Source organism: Sorex araneus, chromosome 3, assembly GCF_027595985.1.
Source record: "Sorex araneus isolate mSorAra2 chromosome 3, mSorAra2.pri, whole genome shotgun sequence".
Lineage (NCBI taxonomy): Eukaryota > Metazoa > Chordata > Mammalia > Eulipotyphla > Soricidae > Sorex > Sorex araneus.
The window spans coordinates 10,218,313-10,238,239 of record NC_073304.1 but is presented as its reverse complement, the minus strand read 5'-3'; the positions used below and the strand labels follow the sequence as shown (position 1 = coordinate 10,238,239).

At 46.2% G+C, this 19,927-nt stretch overlaps 1 protein-coding gene across 2 annotated transcripts in view; it reads right to left on the bottom strand.

Annotated features, from left to right (window-relative positions):
- The window catches only part of PPP4R3A (protein phosphatase 4 regulatory subunit 3A), a 39,043-nt gene extending 21,885 nt beyond the window's left edge, over positions 1–17,158 (bottom strand). For both annotated transcript variants that reach the window (XM_055131491.1, XM_055131492.1), the window contains exons 1-3: positions 16,931–17,158; positions 5,020–5,075; positions 1,237–1,335 (exon numbers count right to left, since the gene is read on the bottom strand). In XM_055131491.1, the coding sequence (XP_054987466.1) occupies positions 1,237–1,335; positions 5,020–5,075; positions 16,931–17,072 (297 nt within the window). In that variant the 5' untranslated portion in view covers positions 17,073–17,158. The remainder of the gene's footprint in view (positions 1–1,236; positions 1,336–5,019; positions 5,076–16,930) is intronic.
- Positions 17,159–19,927: the final 2,769 nt, after the last annotated feature.

Genomic DNA, 19,927 nt, shown 5'->3' with positions numbered 1-19,927 from the left:
ACCAACAAAAATAGGGACCATAATGATGGGCTGAAATTCAATCAGCTTAACCAATGGCTGAACAAATAGCAGTACTCGTGTATATATATATAATATATAATATACATGAGTATATATATATATATATATATATATATATATATATATATATATATATATATATATGAAAAAATAGGCTGAGCACATGCTTGGTGTGCAGGAGGCCCAGGTTCAATTCCAGACACCTCCTGGTACCCTGAAAATTACCAGAAATAGCTCCTCAGCACCAGCCTGAGTGGGAGTAGCCCCTGAGGCTGCACAACATGGCAAAAACAAAACAAGCCTTACAATCACTTTAGCTATAGGGTGGACTCAGGAAGAACAATCGAGATGAAAGCATAAACCAGGCCAGACATGATGGCAGCTTGATAAACTGTGATAGTGAAAATAACTGAACCGCAGTGACTGGACCCCAAATTTATTACTAAAGGACCAGATAAGAGATGAAGGGAAGGGGGGCTAGAGAGATAATACAATAGGTAGGGTGTTTGCTTTGCACGCGGCCGACCCGGGTTCAATTCCCAGCACCCCATATGGTATCCTGAGCACTGTCAGGAGTAATTCCTGAATGTAAAGCCAGGAGTAACCCCTGTGTATCACTAGGTGTGACCCCCCAAAATAAAATAAAATAAAATAAAATAAAATAAAAAAACTGAAAAAAAAGAGGAAGAGAGAGATATGAAGGAAAATTAAAAACAATCGAAGTTTCTGGTTTCAGCAACTGGACGGTGTTTACTAAAACGACAGCTACTGGGTTACAATAGTTTAGGGTGAGACACTAGTTATGCACACGTGGACCAGCTTTCAGAATGTTGGTGGATATAAAACTGAAGTTCATCAAAGGTCTGCAAAGGATTGATGTCGATAAAATGCACTTTCCTATATATCAAACTTTTCACTGATAGTTTTTTTTTTGCCCTTTTGGGTCACACCCGGCCATGCACAGGGGTCACTCCTGGCTCATGCACTCAGGAATTACTCCTGGCAGTGCTTGGGGGACCATATGGGATGCTGGGATTCGAACCCGGGTCGGTAGTGTGCAAGGCAAATGCCCTCCCCGCTGTGCTATTGCTCCAGCCCCTCACTGAGAGTTAGTTTAAGAGATCTATATGATGCCTATTTTATTAAGACCCTGGCAATAGCCAAGCACAGCAAATCCCAAAAAACTTAGCATACTGATTTTAATAGTTAAATTACCTGACATATTTTCTCCCAAATTTCATCACATCCAGCTTTCTCTTGAAAGCTAAGGGCCAAGTCATAATTTTCTGCTTCAGACCACACAATCAAAGTGTCCTGGAGAGAGACACAGAGAGAGAAAGAGAGAAAAGTCTGAGTGATTAACAGGCATTATCACAAGCTAAAAGGCCAATAAACAAAGCAACAGAAACCAAGAATAGCACTTTTACTTCTTGCAACTCTCATAGTGGTAAATATTAACGCCTTTTTAATGCTCAGGCTATATACCTATATCTAGAAAATGAAAACAATTTTCCCTTCCTTCTTTTTCCTTTGGAGGGTAGGGGGAGTCTGTGTGATTGGGCCATACCCAGCAGTGTTCAGGGCTCACTACTCTTGGCAGGGCATGGGAGAACCACATGGGGTGCTAGAGATCAAACCCATGCAAATCCCCTGAAAGGCAAGCTGAACAGTAGTACAATGTTTTCTTCAAGAAGTTTAATCAGGGGCCGAAGCGATAGTACAGCAGGCAGGGTGTTTGCCTCACATGCAGTTGGCCTGGTTTTGATCCCTGGCATCTCATATGGTCCTCCAAAGCACCTTTAGGAGTAATTCCTGAGTGCAGAGGTAGGACTAACCGCTGAACACCACCAGGTGTGACCCAGAAACAAAACAATTTCACCCCAAAATGAACGCACAATCTAAATGTAATAAAAGAGGGGCTGGAGTGATAGCACAGCGGGTAGGGCGTTTACCTTGTACGTGGCCGACCTGGGTTTGATTCCCAGCATCCCATATGGTCCCCTGAGCACCGCCAGGAGTGATTCCTGAGTAAACCAGGGTCTGGAGCAATAGTCCAGTGGGCAGGGTGCTAGCTTTGTACATGGTCAACCCAGGCCTGGTCCTTGATACCCTGTATGGAGCCCTGCGCCCTGCCACGAGCGACCTCTGAGCTCAGAACCAAGACTAAGCCCTGAGTACTACTAGGTGTGACCCCAAAACAGATGAACAAAAAGACATAAATTAAATTTTATCAGTCTTGTGCCAGGTCATTCCATTACATTTTATGCCATAGTGAAACTGAAGAAGGCTGAGTGCCAAATAACTAGGGCACAGTAGGCAAGGATCAAGTCATTTAGCCCCTCTTCCTCATCTCTCTATTGTCAATGTCAGGTGTAGCTGGGGTATAGGAGGCCTGCTAAGTCTTTTAAATCTCTAACTTTGTAACATGCGACTACCTATCTTCACAGAGGACCTTAAAGAAAAACTACTACCACCTCCTTTCACCAAGTTCAAGTAGCAAGATGTTCTTTTACCTGTTCAAACATTTGCAACAATACTACATTTTTTTTTGCGGGGGGGGGGGGGGGGTGTGTGTGTGTGTGTGTGTCAGTCACAACCAGTGATGCTCAGGAAACCATATAGGATGCTGAGGATTGAACTTGGATTGGCTACCTGCGAGGCAAATGCCTCATCAGCTATACTATATCTCTCTGGCCCCAATAATACTACATTTAATAAACAGCTAAACAGGTTTCTATTAAGGCATAATTTTAGAGGAAAAACAGTACTCTCACAACTCTGAAACCATTTTATATTTCCAGAGGACAAGCAGTCTATGATCTACAATACATGATTGCAACTAATACAGATTTTCAAGTTTATTAATTACAAATACACATATATACTTTCAGACAAGTTTAAGAAAAGGTCTATTCTAGAGATAGGTGTCTGAATGCTCCCTTACATGGAATGTTAAGTGTCTAAAATAATAACTATCATGCAACTTTTTTAAAGCTGGCTATAGAAAACAAATTAGTGGAGATTATAATAGCATCTAAGCACAAGATAAACTACTGATTAAGCCCAGGTTGGCTGACCACCTACAGGAAAGTTGAAAATATCTAAACTATCTAAGGTTCTACTGCAGCAATTTCTAATACTGTTAACCAATGACTTATACACAAATAGGCCCCATATATAAAAAAGGTCTACCAAACTGCTGCTTAGTTTAATCATTTAGCTGTCAATCATGAGACTAGAAGTCACTCACTAATTTACAGGCATGACAGTTACAAGCGCACAAATGACTATTTGACTAGACTATGCAGCTTTATCAGTCAGATAAATCTACAGGGCCACAGGGCTAGGGATGTAGCTCAGGAAATTGTCCTTGTCTGAGATGGTCAAAGGTTTCTTAATGCATAGCAAGTAAATCCCCTCCCTCATGAATCTACAATTCTTATTCATCATTTAAAAAAATTAAATTAACTTTAAATTAAATTAACTTTAGGGACTCTAGAGATGAATTCCTGTCAGGCAATCTATTCGATAGTGACTGAGTAGCTGTTCAAACTCAAAATAATCTTAATTTTGTAATATCAACAAGGCAGATATTTCTAACCTCCCTAAGCCATAGTTTCCCCATCATTCTGTTGCAAAAACTGGTGGGAAGACCCACACAAAACAAGTCTAAAACTAAAGCCATTAATAATACAGCTGTATATAAAGCAAAATCATGTGGAGGACGGACTGGAGACAGTACAGTAGGTAAAGTGTTTGCGATTGATTCTCAACATCCCATATGGTTCTCCTGAGCACTGCTAGGAGTGATTCTTGAGTGCAGAGCCAGGAGTAAGTGCTGCACATTGGTGAGTGTGACCAAAAAACAAAATAAAATAAGAAACAAATTCTTCATGATCTACAAATTTAGAAGTTTGAAAAACTGCATATTTTCCTTAAGAGCTTCTTTTTCACCAAATGACCTATCAGCAATATCAACTCAGACATTTGCAGTCATTCATGCTCTGGAGTGATAGCATTGCAGGGCTGACCCGGATTTGACTGCTCCGCCCCTCTCGGAGAGCCCGTGGCGTATTTGATATGCCAAAAACAGTAACAAGTCTCACAATGGAGACGTTACTGGTGCCCGCTTGAGCAAATCAATGAGCAATGGGGTGACAGTGACATTCATCCTCAAACTAGAGCTGATCTTTCCTTTTTCAAAACTGTGCTTTTACTTTTCAGACCAAAACCTCAAAACATGAATTTAAATAGAGGGACTGAGCAGCACAACATCCTCCGGTCCTATCACTGAACCAAGAGACAGGATTATGATTACCTGGGCGGTCCCTGAGTACTGCTCGGGAATGTTGCCCCTTGTGTCCCTAAAATAACTGACTAAAGGAAAAGTGAACAGATCATTAAACTATCAAGAAAAATTTTTATATTGCACCACCATTTGGTGAACAAACCACCAGAAAGCAAATTTAGGAATACCAGTTTTTCTATCTGTATGATTTTTAAGTAAGTCACAATCACGAGGCATCACCTAATATGTAAAATAAAACCAATACTAAACTTCATCTAGTAGTATAAGCCAATGGAAAATCATGAAGCAATACACTTAAAATATATTTATGAATAAATTGCTCCATAGAACTATAAAAGAATGTACTGAAGTATTTATTCTAAATTATTTTATGGCAATGAAAGAACTGATACTGATTTCAGGACCTCTGTCAGAGAGTATCAGTGCCCTCCCAAGGTATGACCAATCAGTAACTTTTGAGAATTAAGATGCTAACCTATCTGAAACATAAACTGAACTCAAGTTAAAACAGCCTTACAGCATTTTAAATTATTGCTTTATTATACACAATTAGAATGAATAAATAATTTGGGAAAAGTCTGTTGTAACAGGTTCTGAAAATTTTTAAACGTAAGGAATTAGATGGCAATTTTCCTTTAAATCACCAAACTGAGGACAATATGTAAAACATAACATCTTCAAATTTTTACCTGTTGTTTCTGGTATGCAGTGTTTGGATTTATTTTGGACTCTAAAAGTAGAGAACCTAGGAAACAGAAAAAAAAAAGACATTTAATTATCTTATTGCAAAGCAGTAAAATTATATTTCCTACATACAGAACTATTTACTTCTCAGAATACTTGATGCATTACATTTCAGTTAAGACTATGAGGTGTTTCAGTTTTGGGGTCATACTTAGTAGCACTCAAGCATCACTCCTGGAGGAACTCAGGGGACCATACAGGGTGGTGGGATGGAACCAAGGTACAAGGCAAGTACCCTACCCACTGTACTATCGCTGTAGACCTCAGTTAAAGATTTTTAAGTTAAAATAAAACTTGTTAGAAATGCCTACTTCACACACAAACTCACTACTTATTTTGGTTTCTGGGCCACACCCTGTGGTGCTGGGGATTAAACCTGGATGCTGTGTGCAAAGCAAACACCCTCCTCACTGTATTATCTCTCCAGTCCCATATACATGCTTATGTTTATCAAGAGATAAATCATTTATTTAGAGCATGGACAGTAACAGAAGTCTAACAACGTAACGGGCAGCATACATAACGCAATGTGTGAAACATCAAAACATGAAGTCATATAACAGGTTTAAATCTGATATGGCTTAGAGAAATACTTCAAAACAAGCAAAATCTGGTAAAGCAATCTGATTTATCTCACAAGACAGAAAATGAGATTCACTTGCAAGACTTTGAAAACATCAAGAATGATTCCTAAATTTCATTCCACTTTCATATTTTGGTTATTAATGCAGAAATTATAACTTTAAAACAACCAACTCGGGGCCGGAGCGATAGCACAGTGGGTAGGGCATTTGTCTTGCATGCGGCCGACCCGGGTTCGATCCCCGGCATCCCATATGGTCCCCCAAACACCGCCAGGAGTAATTACTGAGTGCAGAGCCAGGAGTAACCCCTGAGCATCGCTGGGTGAGACCAAAAAAGAAAAAAAAAAAAAAAAAAAAAAACCCTCAAACACCAACCAAACAAAAACAACAATCATTTCTCATATTAAACTAATTGAGCACACTTCTATTAGTAAGGCGCATGATATTCAGAAATAATTGCTTTGTGACAAAAAGTAACAGGATGAGAATGCTTTTCGGGTATCCCAAAGAGGAATCTAAAGAGCTCTGCTTGGAATATCACATTTCACTCAAGTGAGAGAAGGAATCTGGAGTTCCAACCTCCATCCACAGTCAACAATCAGGGATGCTGTCTCCTTTGCCAAGGCGTCGAAAATCAGATGGGCTGGACACGTAATGCGATTTAGAGACGACCATTGGACTAAAGCTGTTACCGCCTGGATTCCACGGGACGTCAAAAGACCGCATGGCGGCCCACCTACGAGATGGTCAGACTTCTTTGTCAAAACCCTGAACAAATGGTTTGAGGCTCTTCGTGTTCCTGGAGCGAGCAGATATAATGGGCTACACTAGCACGCGACAGGGACGAATGGAGACATTACTGGCACCGGCTCGAGCAAATTGAAGATCAACGGGATGACAAGTGATACAAGTGACAAAAAGCATGCTTAAAGATTAAGCTCTCTCACATTCAATAACCAATATTACTTTATTCCCCAAAGAATTATCTAAAGCAAGTTCTGTCTCAAAATGCTTCTGAGGAAGCAGTTTACAGCTGTCTCTCTCATCCTTAGCTTTTATTTCTTCTCTTGTTACAACAGTTGCCTTACACATTACAAAAAGTGGCTAGATGGCTGAGAAAAGGGTGCTCTTAACATTGTCAAATTTAACTTGCTTTTATGGCAATTCACTAACTTTATGATACTGGCCCCATGATGTTGAGCCACTGACCATATACACTACATTTAAATTTGCAAACACTGCACACAGCATTTTACTTGAATCCTTCAACTGCGCAACACAGGCAAACTGCTTAACCTTTCATCTATTTCTTATCCTTTCTGTACTTAATAGGGCAGCAAGGCACAGAGCTGTGTCCTTGCAAGCACAGGGCCCTGAGTTCAAATCCCTGGTGTCCCTGTGCTGAATGGTATCCTGGCAGCTTTGAAGTGTGAGCTCTCCGTCTCCACAAGTAAGCCTGAGCTGCACCACAACTACAAGGAAGTTGAGTGTCCCAGTTGGGAAGTGTGACCTTCATCAGGAACAGACACAATTACAAGTATAAACCTCAATGTGTACACTGAACCCAATGTGCAATGTGACCCTGGGTCACCAGGTTCATGTTAACTTGCTGTCATAGCAATAATAACAACAACAAAGGCAATTAAAAAAAAAACACTCCACATTCTTCTCACTTGTATCTTTAGGCTGTTTGTTGCTTGTGTGTGAGGGGGGAAGGGTGACACCCAATGGTAGATTTACTCCTTCCTGGCTCTGTGCTCAGGAATCACTATTGGTAGGGCACAAGGAAACTTATGTGGTACGGAAATGGAAACCAGGGGGGCTGTCTGTAAGGCACTACCAGTTTTGTTATCCTCCCTGACCCCTAGGTTCCTTTCTTTTAACCGTATGGCTTAACGGTTGAGAAACGCACTGTCTCGTTTAGGAAACTGCCTAATCTTCACAATTAATTCCAGAGTAATGAAAATCATGTATTCCTCAAGCTTATGAATTAGAAGCCCAAAGTTCTCGTAAAGTGTTCAAATTTTTCAACAAACTAGGGCCAGAGTGATAGTAAGGCATTTTATGCATGCAGCTGAGTGGGGTTCTCTGGCACCCCACACGGTGGTCCACCACAACCCCCACCAGGAATATCCCTAAGTACAGAGCCAGGAGTGAGCCCAGAACACAGTCAAGTGTGCCCCCAAACAAAAAGGTTTTCAACCATCTCAGGGCTGGAGCCATAGTACAGTGGGTAGGGCGCTTGTCTTGTGCATGGCTGACCCAGGTTGATCCCTGACATCCCATATGGTCCCGAGCCCACCAGAAGTCATCCCTGAGTGTAGAGCCAGGACGCTACCAGATGTGACCCAATACACAAAGAGCTTTCAATCATCTTTGTAAATACTTTGACTAACCACAGGCATAAAATTTACATCGTATTGCTTCCCAATGAAATATAAGCATGTTAGGTATACTAAGAATCAAACTTGTTGGGGGGGGCCGTGGTGGGGATGGACCATATACAGCATCCGGGATTGAACCAGGGTTGGTTGATCTCTGTCCTCGAGTCCAGACTTGCTTTTTAAAGAGGAAACATGAAATACGCTCAAGACGATTTTTGAATCCCTGGTAAGAGAACTTGGGTTCGATCCCTGGCAAGCCATATGGCAGCCCAAGAGCCCCATCAACAGTTATTCCAAGTACAGAGTCAGATGTATTTTCTTACATAATACATTCCAGGGGCTGGGGCAATAAAACAGTGAGTAGGGCCCGTGCCTTGTACATGGCTGATCTGGATTCAATCCTGGCACCCCATACTCTCCTCACCCCGCCTCAGCACCGACCAAACTGCCCAAGCCCAAAGCCTGCCTTTCCCCCAACTACAATTTGAAGTAGCACTGTACTCCTCATCAATTTGCTGGAGCAGGCACCAGTAACTTCTCCATTGTGAGACTTGTTACTGTTTTGGGCATCTACTTAAAAAGAAACAACCTGGCCGGTGGTGGGAACCTATTTCTAAACTAAATCAGATAAGTGAAAGAACTGGATTACTTTATGACACATTTCAGAAGATGCAAAAGTCTAATGGCATAGAGCAGACAAGCCCCTTGGAGTTGTGCTGTTCAACATACACAGAAGGGAAAAATGCACAACACTGAAAAATGATGACAACTGCATGTGATCAAAATTCAAAACTGGGCTCTGCCATTTACATCAATCAAGAATGTTAGGAGACATCCCACAAAGAAAGTATCTTTGAAAATCATATAATGTATCCCAAACCTTTATAGCCTAGTAAGATTGTTTTATTTATTTATTTATTTATTTATTTATTTATTTATTTATTTTTTTTTGCTTTTTGGGTCACACCCGGCGATGCACAGGGGTTGCTCCTGGCTCTGCACTCAGGAATTACTCCTGGCGTTGCTCAGGGGACCATATGGGATGCTGGGAATCGAACCGGGGGGGTCGGCCGCGTGCAAGGCAAACGCCCTACCCGCTGTGCTATTGCTCCAGCCCCATAGCCTAGTAAGATTGTTTTAAATTTTAAAACGGGCACTGGATTTGAATGACCATTTCTCCAAAGACTAAAAACATGTAACTAGGAAACATGCTAAGCACCACTGTTACCAGAGAAATGCAAATAACCACCACAAACGAGGGGGCCAAGAACATGGCTCAGAGGCGGAATACAGGCTTGGCATGGGTGAGCCCCTTGCCCCCTTGACCCCAGCACTGCATGGCTCCTGACCCCACCGCTGCCCTAAGGCCCCCATCACTGGCAGCACTGCCACTGAGCATTTAACTTTCAGGTTGAGCACCGCTTACAGGGGCACCTTTATCTACATGTGTAAAAAATAAGGGGTTCAAACCCCAGAACCACAAATAACACATACACAAAGCAAACACTACTTGTACACATGTTGGCGACCAAGAGAAACCGGAACCCTTATCCATTTAGCTGGGTGGTACCTCAAAACATCTGTCACTAGGGAGACAGAACAATGCATGCAGGTATAGCATTTGTCTTACACATGGCCATTCACATCTCTACACACAGTTCCCAGATCCTGGGTAGGAATGATCCCTGAACTCAGAGCTGGGAGTAACTCCTGATCATTGCTGCTTGTGGCCCCAAAACAATGAAACATGAGTCACCAACCCCAAACAAAATGAAACAATCACCACCACTCTGGTATAAATATGATCTACAAATATGTACAGCTGCTCACAGGAGCATCATTTGAAATAACAAGGATAACAATCTGAATGTCTGAAAACTAAGGAATGGATAAAATACTATTCATCTGTATCAGAAATGAAATTCAATACATGCTCTCAGCCACAATCGATCATGCACTATGATTACATTTTTATGAAATGCCTAGAATGTGCGAATTTAGAGAATCAGGCATTACTTAGGTTTGGAAGAAGGGGCCTGAATGGGCACTAGTGGGCACATCTTTTCTTCTGGAGAGGACAAAATGCTCTGGAATTAGCCCGTGGTGATGGCTGCAGAGCCCTGCATGGATAAATTCTATGGTATGTGACTACTACTAAAATGTAAATGTTCAGGGGTCCGGGCGATAGCAGGACAGGTAATTTGCTTGCCTTGCAGGCATTGACAGGATTTGATTCCCAAGCCTGGCAGAAATGATCCCTGAGCACTGGTGGGTATGGCCCAAACTTCCCCTCCCCCAAGTGTAAAATGTAAATGTGCATACATTTGGTCTATCATAGCAATGCTAACCAAACATGTGAATGCAGATCTGTGTTCAAACCTTAACACCCCAGGTCCCCAGGGTTGGCCAGGAGTGCCCCCGGAGTGCAGAGAGCCAGGCATAAGCCCTGAGCACCACTGCTGGTACGGCCCGGCCCTCCCCTCCTCCAAAGAGCTTGAAACAAAAAAGAGCACATCAAGTTCAAAGAGTGTCAAAAGGACTGTACAGTTAGAAGTTAGGCTAGCAGTTACTAGGAGAATAATGGCAAAGAGCGACTGAAGAGGAACGCAACACAGACTCCAGGTTGATTATGCCAAACCAACGGAAGTCCCCGGTTCTCCAGTCTTCAGGCTGAAAGAATCATCCCACTTCTGCAGCTGTGCGAGAGATACCTCCAGGCTCCACAATACCGCAGCCCAGTAGGAACACACAGTAGGAACAAGTTACAGTGAAAAACAGCACAAAAGGGGCTGGAGCGATAGCACAGCGGGTAGGGTATTTGCCTTGCATGTGACGGGCTTTGATTCCCAGCATCCCATATGGTCCCCTGAGCACTGCCAGGAGTAATTCCTGAGCGCAGAGCCAGGAGAAACCCCTGTGCATTGCCTGGTGTGGCCCCCCAAAGCAAAACAAAACAAAACAAAAAGCACAAAAGCCCACGAAGCTCAGTAAGTGAAAACAGTAACAAAAAAGGCTCAAGCAGTAAAGGCCCAGTAAATCCCCAACGACTTTAATAACATCATTGTGAGACATAACAATTTTCGCTTAAAAACAAAAACAAAACAAAAAAAACCCTGAACTTTTGGGGGACAATTCCATTTACCATTCTGTTGCAACAAGCAATATAAAATTATTCTGTGCCTGCTAAGGGGCAGGGGGAAGCTGGTTACAATGGTGATGGAAGTGGTGTCAAAACACTCAACGTCCAAAACAACTGAATTATGAACAACTCCATAAACCAGTGCTTAAATAAGGCTAGGAAAGTGTTTGAGGGGAAAAACAAAACATGGTACAGGGGTGCTGAAGCTCTTAACTCTCACTTCAAATTATGCCCGCTCCCCCCACTTTGGGTTTTTGGGAAACACCCAGAAGGGTCACTCAGGGGTTACTCCTAGCTCTGCACTCAGAAATTATTCCAGGCAGTGGCGGGGGGGGGGGGGGGGGGGCTATTTGGGATGCTGGGGATTGAACCTGGGTCAGCTGCATGCAAGGAAAACGTCCTACCTGCTGTACTATCGCTCTGGCCCCCAAACTATGCTTTCAAGAAACATATCTAGGGGCTGGCTAAATAGTACAGTGGACAGTGTAGTACAATAAATAAGGCACTTGCTTTCTATGAGGCAGACCTGGGTTATATCATCGGCATCCCATTATGGTTCCCTGAATATCACTGTCACTGTCGTTCAGTTACTCATTGATTTTGCTCGAGTGGGCATCAGTAACATCTCCATTGTGAGACTTGTTACTGTTTTTGGCATATCGAATACGCCATGGGGAGCTTGCCAGGCTCTGCCGTGCGGGCAGGATACTCTCAGTAGCTTGCTGGGCTCTCCAAGAGGGACAGAGGAATCGAACCCAGGTTGGCTGCGTGCAAGGCAAATGCCCTACCCGCTGTGCTGTGGCTCCCAAGAGTAATCCAAGCATCACTGGGTAGGACAACCCTCATCTCCACACAAAACAATCCATCAAGGGTCCAATCTGTAATTTTAGCACCAGTCCCGTATGCATCTGATTAAAAAACTCTTAGTGACGTTAGGGCTGGAGTGATAGTACAATAGGTAGGGCACTTGCCTTGCACATGGCTGATCTAGGTTTTGCTCTGGTACTCAATATGGTCCCTGATTCCCTCTGGGAGTGACTGCTGAGCACAGCGCCAGGAGCAACCCCAATTGCACTCCCATCTAATGCCCAACAACAAAGCCAGGAATGACTCCATTCCTGCAGCCCCTCACTCCTCAACAAAACCAATAAACTTACGCTAGAACAATCCTCATTTACTATTTCCGGGACAGAAAATCAGTGCAGCTTTTTTGGAGGGTCACTGATAATCAAGCTGACCAAGTCTGTTTGGTCCTCAAATACCATACTCCCTAACAGACCTGTAAGGCTGAAACACAGTTAAATCTTTTTATTAGGCAAAGGATGTTTTTCTAGTTTTAGTCATATTTTATCCGTTAGGTTTCCTACCCCTGTCTAAGGTTACTGGGTCAATTTAAGAGCGGAGCACTCCTCCAATCAACTGGAAAAGCCTCCATTTGAGGCTTATTATACACAAACACGACCCTTTCTAAGTTTGCTTATAGCTTCTGTTAAACTACAACAGTGGGGATCATACTTTTGGGCCACACGCAGCAGTGTTCAGGGGGTTACTCTTCACTGCGTTCCAGGGAATTACTGGATAGTGCAGGTGACCAAACAGGGGTCAGGCATACAAGAGAAACATCTTAACCCTTGTACTAGTTCTCCGATCCATTACATTCTGGCTTTATTTTACTTCTTCTTGGTCTTTGGGCCATACCCAGTTATGCCCGGTGCCACTCCTGGGGATGGCTCAGGGGAAAAGTATGGGATGCTGGGGATCGAATCTGGCCAGCCACAGCACGGCAAACCTTACTATTGCTCCAATGGCAAACCAAACCATTACTATTGCTCCAGCCCCTAAATTCTTTTTTTTTTTAAAAAGCTCAGAATGGCTTAATTTTGTTTGTGTTTGCAGTATCCAGGAAATCCAAGGCTTCAAATATGCAAAACAAGTGTTCTATGACTGAACACATTCTACGACACTAGAAAACTTTCTTAGTCAAAAAAATTGTAAGATGCCAAAAACATAAAGCAGCCCACAAATCCAAATAATCCAAAACAAAGCTTTGAAGATTCTCAAATTTAAGAGCATAAAGATATTCTGAGGAAAAGACTTGAGAAATGCTACTCTATGTCACCACCAATACAGTGCAAATTAAAAATGTGGCATACTATGCTAAATGTGTACCTGTAAATGAAATGCCTATACATGCAGAAAAAAAAAGACCTCAAAGATACCAACAAAAGTAGGTCCGTACACTTAGAAAATGTCACTAAGCACATCACCAAGACAACCAGCGGTAAAAACTGTCCCACCTCAATAGCAAGAAAACAAATACCAGATGTATAATCAGGCCATTAAAAATGCTCTCTCTCTTACGTCATGACATCTTTGTTCGTTCTATAAAAGAAAATGCAAGAGTTTTCCTGCACATTCCCTTCAAATCTAAACACCCTTCAGAGGGGTGAGCTCTTTGATAGTACCAGGTATCATTTAAAAAGATTTAGAGAACTCAAAACTAGTGCCTCAGTCTGAATCCAGTCTGATTCCCAATGTAACAAATGGCATTCATATACTGAATTCATGAAAATGTTTCAAAATGGGAAGATGTTACATTAAAACCTGTCTGGGTGCAGGAAAATTAAACTACCCCAATAATAATCAACACACAAAGACATAGTTAAAGGAGGAAAAATCTTCAAAAGGGTTACCTTGAGTATTAAATTTTGCCTACCTTAATATGTAGCGCATAAATTTAACACTTAAAATATAAGGATCCACAGAAATAGTACAGAAGGTAGGACACTTGACTCATATGGCTGACCCAGGGTCAAATCAACAGCACCACATATGGTATCAAAGTCCTCCAAGAGCTGAGTATAAAGTCAGAAACACACCATGAACTTTGACCCCACCAAAATTACTGTATCATTTGTTGTAGAGTTGAAAAAATAGCAATAAAAATGATCCAGAAACACACTATAAACAAAAGGTTAATTGATCAACACAGGTATTTATACTGCTTAAGAAAATCATTCTAGGGGCTGGAATGATAGCACAGCAGGCAGAGCGTTTGCCTTGCACGCGGCCGATCCAGGTTCGATTCCCAGCATCCAATATGGTCCCCTGAGCACCACCAGGAGTAATTTCTGAGTGCAGAGCCAGAAGTGACCCCTGTGCATCGGAGGTTGTGACCCCCATCATTCTAGCATTGTAGGTTCCTAAATATTATTTTGTGTAACTTTGTTACAAAGACATGATTTTGTAACAAATCTTGGCTAATGGTTGAAGTAAACGTTACTCACTAATCTACTTCTGATAAAAATTTATTTAGATTTCCAAAAACCTAAGTCTCAGTAATTATAAAATGTTCCATGGGAATTGGTGCCCGTTTTTTTTCAAACCAGGGAGTGGGGGACAGGTGTGGATTACATGTTTATGTTTTGTTCTGTGGTGCTAGGACCTCAAGCAAAAGACAAAGGCTTTACTCATCCCTTTGCCCTGATTGTTGTGATTTTATCCTGTCACTTTATAAACGTGAAAGATTTTGGGGGTGGGGGCGAGATGCCGCTGTGCTCACAGACCACACTGGCAGGGCTTGTTCATAGGTGGTGCCAAGACTGAACCAGGGTCAGAGGCGTGCAAGGCAAGTGCCCTACCCATTATTTATAACTTTAAAATAAAACTTTTTGTTTGTTTCTGGGCCACACCTGGCAATGCTCAGGGTTATTCCTGGCTCAGGGCTCAAGAATTACTCCCGGTGGTGCTCAGGGAACCAAATGGGAAGCCTGGGATTGAACGTGAGTCAGCCATTTGCAAGGCAACCACCCTACCCCGCTATACTATGGTTCCAACCCCACTTAAAAATGAGTTTTATAAATTATTTAATAAGTTTATTTTAATTTTTTAATTATCGTGTTGCTAGTGTGAAGCATCATTATAAACGAGTCACTGAAAGTTCAAACGCCCATTTAGATAGGTTGCTGCAGGCTTTACGCCTATAGCCAGCGGGGTTGGGGTTAGAGCAATAGTACAGTGGGTAAGGTGCTTTCTTGTACGCAGGTGACCCAGGTCGGATGGCTGGCATCCTGTATGGTCCCTGAGTCCACCAGGAGTGATCTCCCCAGAAAGAAAATGTCTACTACAGTAGAAAGTGCTCCAAACCAGAAACAAGAGGCCAAAATCGGAATCCCAATTCACCTCAACAGGTGAAGCACAGCTTGAACAAGTTAACATTCTCAGAGAAAAATTAGTATTTGCCGCGCTTAGAACCAAGAATTTATTTGGTTTCTGGGACACACCTGGCTGTACTCAGGGCTGACTCCTGGCTGTGCTCAGGAAGGGGACTGAATGCAATACCTATTGGACTATCTCTCAAGCACCAAATATGCATTTAAAGAAAATAGAAAAGAGGCTGGAGAGATACAGCAGGTAGGGCACTTGCCTTGCAGGAGGCCACCCCAGCATGGATCCCTGACACCCTGGTCCCTCTGACCACTGCCAGGAGTAATCCCCGAGTGCAAAACCAAGGATAATCCTTGAGCATTGCAGGATGTGGCCCCCAAACAAACAAAAACAAAAAAGGAAAAATAGAATAAAACTCCAAGGAACCTTAACTTAGCAATTTATATGGCCACTCCCTTTAATTTCAGGTTTTTTTTTTTTTGGGGGGGAATACTTAAATAGAAACAATACAGTCCATGTGTGGACAATTGTCAATTATTTTCGAATAGATTAATGTCTATTCTTATGGAAAACCACGAGCTTTGCATTCTGCTCCTAATAAAAAGTTCTGAATGACCCTCCCGCTAGGAAGGGGGGAAGCACACACAGCCCCAGATAGTAGTCAATACAATAAAACTCCCCGTGTGGCTTGGAGAGAAACCATAAAGCAAATATCTAAGCTAAAAATTGCTCTCATGTCTTTGAAATCAACCTCGTGTCTGAGTACAAAAGGAACAAATGCGAGAAAAAAAAAAAAAAAGCAACAGAGGGGGTTCAAAACACCGCGAAGCTGGAGGAACAGCTCGGCGGACCAAGAGCAGGTTTTGCAGGCGGGAGATACAGGTTTGCTCCCTCTCCGCACCGGGGTCCCCCCAAGCACCTTGGTGCAAGCCCCTGCCGGCCGGCAGCAGCCCGCCCAACATGGTCGGACCCCGCAGACTCTCAGAGTCAGTGCTCCCAAGTGCTCTGAACGAAGAACGCCGGAGGGCGAGCCTGAGTAAACAAAGTAAGGTTATTTGCGCCGGTGGAGGATCGATTTGAAGGCAGACTCGGCTCGAAGCAGCTAGGAGGACCTTCCCGATCCCTCTCCTTCCAACGTAAAACCCGAGCCTGGCCGAACAGAACGGGGCAAGTCTCCCCCAAACCCCAAGACAGGTTCGACCAGTGGTTACTAAGTGATCGTCATTAAAATAAAAACAAAAAGCCACGCCAAGCCAGCCCGCGCGCCACACTCGCTCGCCCGATTCCCGTCGCGGGGCAAGCCACGTCCCCCAGGCGCGCGCGAGGGCCAGTCCCCTCCGGCGCGCAAACGGGGGGCGCGAGGCGGGGACCCCCGCGCCCCGAGCCTGCGCCCGCGCAGGGGCCGGAAGCGCCCCCGCACGCCCCCTCCCTCCCTCCCTCCCTCCCCGGAGCCCGCCGGCGAGAGCGGCCCCGAACGTTCCCCGGGAAGGGGCGAGTGTGCCGGGGGTGGGGGCGGGGGGACCCCCGGCCGCGCGGCCTCAAGGTCACGGGCGCGTGGCGCGCGCGCGGCCCCCGCACTCACCGTCGCTCTCGGCGCGGACCAGCAGGGACATGCCCTTCAGCCGCTCCACGTAGCCCGACGACACATGGCCGGTGCCCCGGTCGTCCCACTGGCGGTCCTCGTTGAGCGTGTACACCTTCACCCGCCGCCGGGTGTCGGTCATGGTGGCGGCCCGCGGGAGGGGCCCGCGCGCCGAGGGCGCCGCCCGGCCTCAGAGGCGCCGCGCCGCCGCCCGCGCCGCCGCCCGCACCAACGCGGCCGCCCGCATGGCCCGCGCCGGGCCCGCGCCGGGGCCCCCGCTATTGTCCGCGCCCCGCGAGCTCGGCCGCGCCGCCGGCGCCCGCGCCGCGCCCCGCAGCTGCCCGCGCCGCCGCCGCCGCGTCCGGGTGGCCGCTCACTGCCCCGCGCCCGCCGCCGCCGCCACCATGGCCGCCGCCGAGCCGCTTCCCGCGCCGCCGCCGCCGCCTCCTCAGGCCGCCGCCGCCGCCATGTTTTCCTGCCCGCGACCCGGCCCGGCCGCGCCGCTGCCCGGCCCAAGGGGGCGCCGGCCCTGGGGCGCCGGCCCCGTCCGCGCGGGGGGACTCCGGGGGCGCCGCCGCGGGAGCCCGGGCGCTGCGGGCCGCCGCTCGCCTCCTCCCCGCCGCCGCCGCCGCTTCCGTCTTCCTCACAGCGCCGCAGCCGCCGCCATCTTGCTTCGCCCCTCAATAGCGGCGAGCGGGGCCACCCGGGCGGCCGCTGCAGGGGCGGCCCGTCGAGCTGGAGGGAGGGAGCGAGGGAGGCAGAGAGACGGGCCCGCAGGCGGGCAGACAGGCAGGCAGACGCGAGCAGCCCCGGCGCGGGGGCGAGGCCGAGGCCCGACGTGCAGACGCGGCGGGCGCCGAGGAGGCGGAACGCTGGTCGCGCCGGTGACGGCCCGGGGCTCCCTCGCGCGGCCCGCACGCTGCGTCGTCGTGCGAGCGCGGCGCGGCCTGTGCGTCCGTCGCGCCCTGTGTGCGTCATCGGCGCCGCTTCCGGCCGCGGCCCGCCGGCCTTCGCGCCTCGAGTTCCGGCCGCCCGCGCGCTTCCGACTCCGACGCCATCGCGCCCCCCCACAACCCGGCGCGCCGGCTGTTTTCGGGACGCGGCCCCGGCGCCCCGGGGGGCCGGAAAGCCCCCCTCCCCCACCTTGGCCATCCCCGTGGACCACGTTTCTGTGTGCCAACGGTTTGGGGGGTTCCCCACCCCGATCCCTCCTCTAGAGCGCAACAACGCAGCGGGGAGAGTGGCAGGAACAGACGCGCCCCGCTGCGGTGCCGCCGAGTGGGGGGCGCCCCTTGCCCACATTGCATTCCCGGTGGGCTTCAGCCCCCGGAATTAGCCGTCAGCCGCAGGCGTCCTTTGCTGGTGGCTTTCGGTCGGCCGCGTGCAGGGCAAACGTCCCACCCGCTGGACTGTGGCCCCGGTCCCCGGTTGTTGCTTTCGGGCCCCACCAGGCTCTGTGGTCAGGACTCGCTCCCGGTGGGCTCGGGGGACCCCTGGGGGTGCCGGGGGTGCACCCTGGGGCGGCCGCACCGAGACTCGCGCCCGGCCCCACAGACATCGTCTTGCAAAAAGATTTTTTTTTCCAAAAGTAGGAAGAAACTGCAGAAATCTTGGCCCGTTCCCTTCGTTTCCCGGGGTTCTGTGTGTGCGGCGTGGCGAGGAGAGGGAGGGAGTTCAAGGGGCTACCCCTGCCCGCTGGGGGATCTCGCCAGGCCCCCTGCAAGGCGGGGAGCAAACCGGGTTCCAACTGCAAAACTTTGCACTACCACCGCTCCCCCCGCCCCATTTTATTTTAACAATGTATCTTCAAAATATTAATCAGTAGACAGTAAGATGCAGTACACCCTCCTCTTGACCAAATTTTAAGTTTCGATGTTCTTTTTTTTCTTTCTTTCTTTTTGGATTACACCAGGCGATGCTCAGGGGTTACTCCTAGCTCTGTATTCAGGCAGTGCTCGGGGGACCATATGGGATGCCAGGGATTGAACCCAGTTCCACCACGTGCAAGCCAGTACTTCATGGTAATCCTCTCCGGATGCTGAATTTAGATTCTTTAAATCTTCGCTTCAGAGGCCCAGCTAAGTGGAGACAGATTTCTCAAAAGCAAGGTGTCAATGTTTAGATTTCCATTTGAATGAAAGTTCAAAATTTGGTTTTGCTACTAGACATTTCATATTTGATATGATTTGGTTATTTTGAGGGATTGAAAATGCTCAGACTTTAAAATAAAAAAACTAAACTAAACTAAAATAATCCAACCAAATCATTAGGAGAGTTCTACTCGTAAATAGAGGGGGAACCAGATACCCAACTATTTAGAAAAAGGCTGAGGCATTTCTCAGGATATAGGCCTTTCCCCGATAAAATCTGAAGTTGTAACTTCCCAACTCTGTTAAATGCAAAGACATCCTCACAGAGAGAGGCCAGAACTCTTAATCCTATGCAAACACAAAATTATTAGAACAAAACAATTGATTTTTTTCCTAAAAAGCAAATTGCAAGTGGGGCCAGAGTACAGCAGGTAGGTCGTTTACCTTGCAAGCAGCAGAACACTGGTTGATCCCTGGCACCCCAAATGGTCCCTCAAGCACCACCAGGAGTAATTCCTGAGTACAGAACCAGGAGTAAGTTCTGAGCATTGCTGGCTGTGACCCAAAAAGCCAAAAAAAAAAGCCAAAAAGGACTTCTCAGCTGATTAGAAGATCTATAAGGTTGCTTTTTAATTTATTTTTATTTATTTTAATTTAATTAATTTATTTATTTTTGGTTTTTGGGTCACACCTGGCAATGCACAGGGGTTACTCCTGGCTCTGCACTCAGGAATGACTCCTGGCGGTGCTCAGGGGACCATATGGGATGCTGGGAATTGAACCCGGGTCAGTCGTGTGCAAGGCAAATGCCCTACCCGCTGTGCTATTGCTCCAGTTCCTTATTTTTATTTATTTATTTTTTTGGGGGTGACTGAGGGAAATTTTTGAGAATTTATTTTTTAGTACA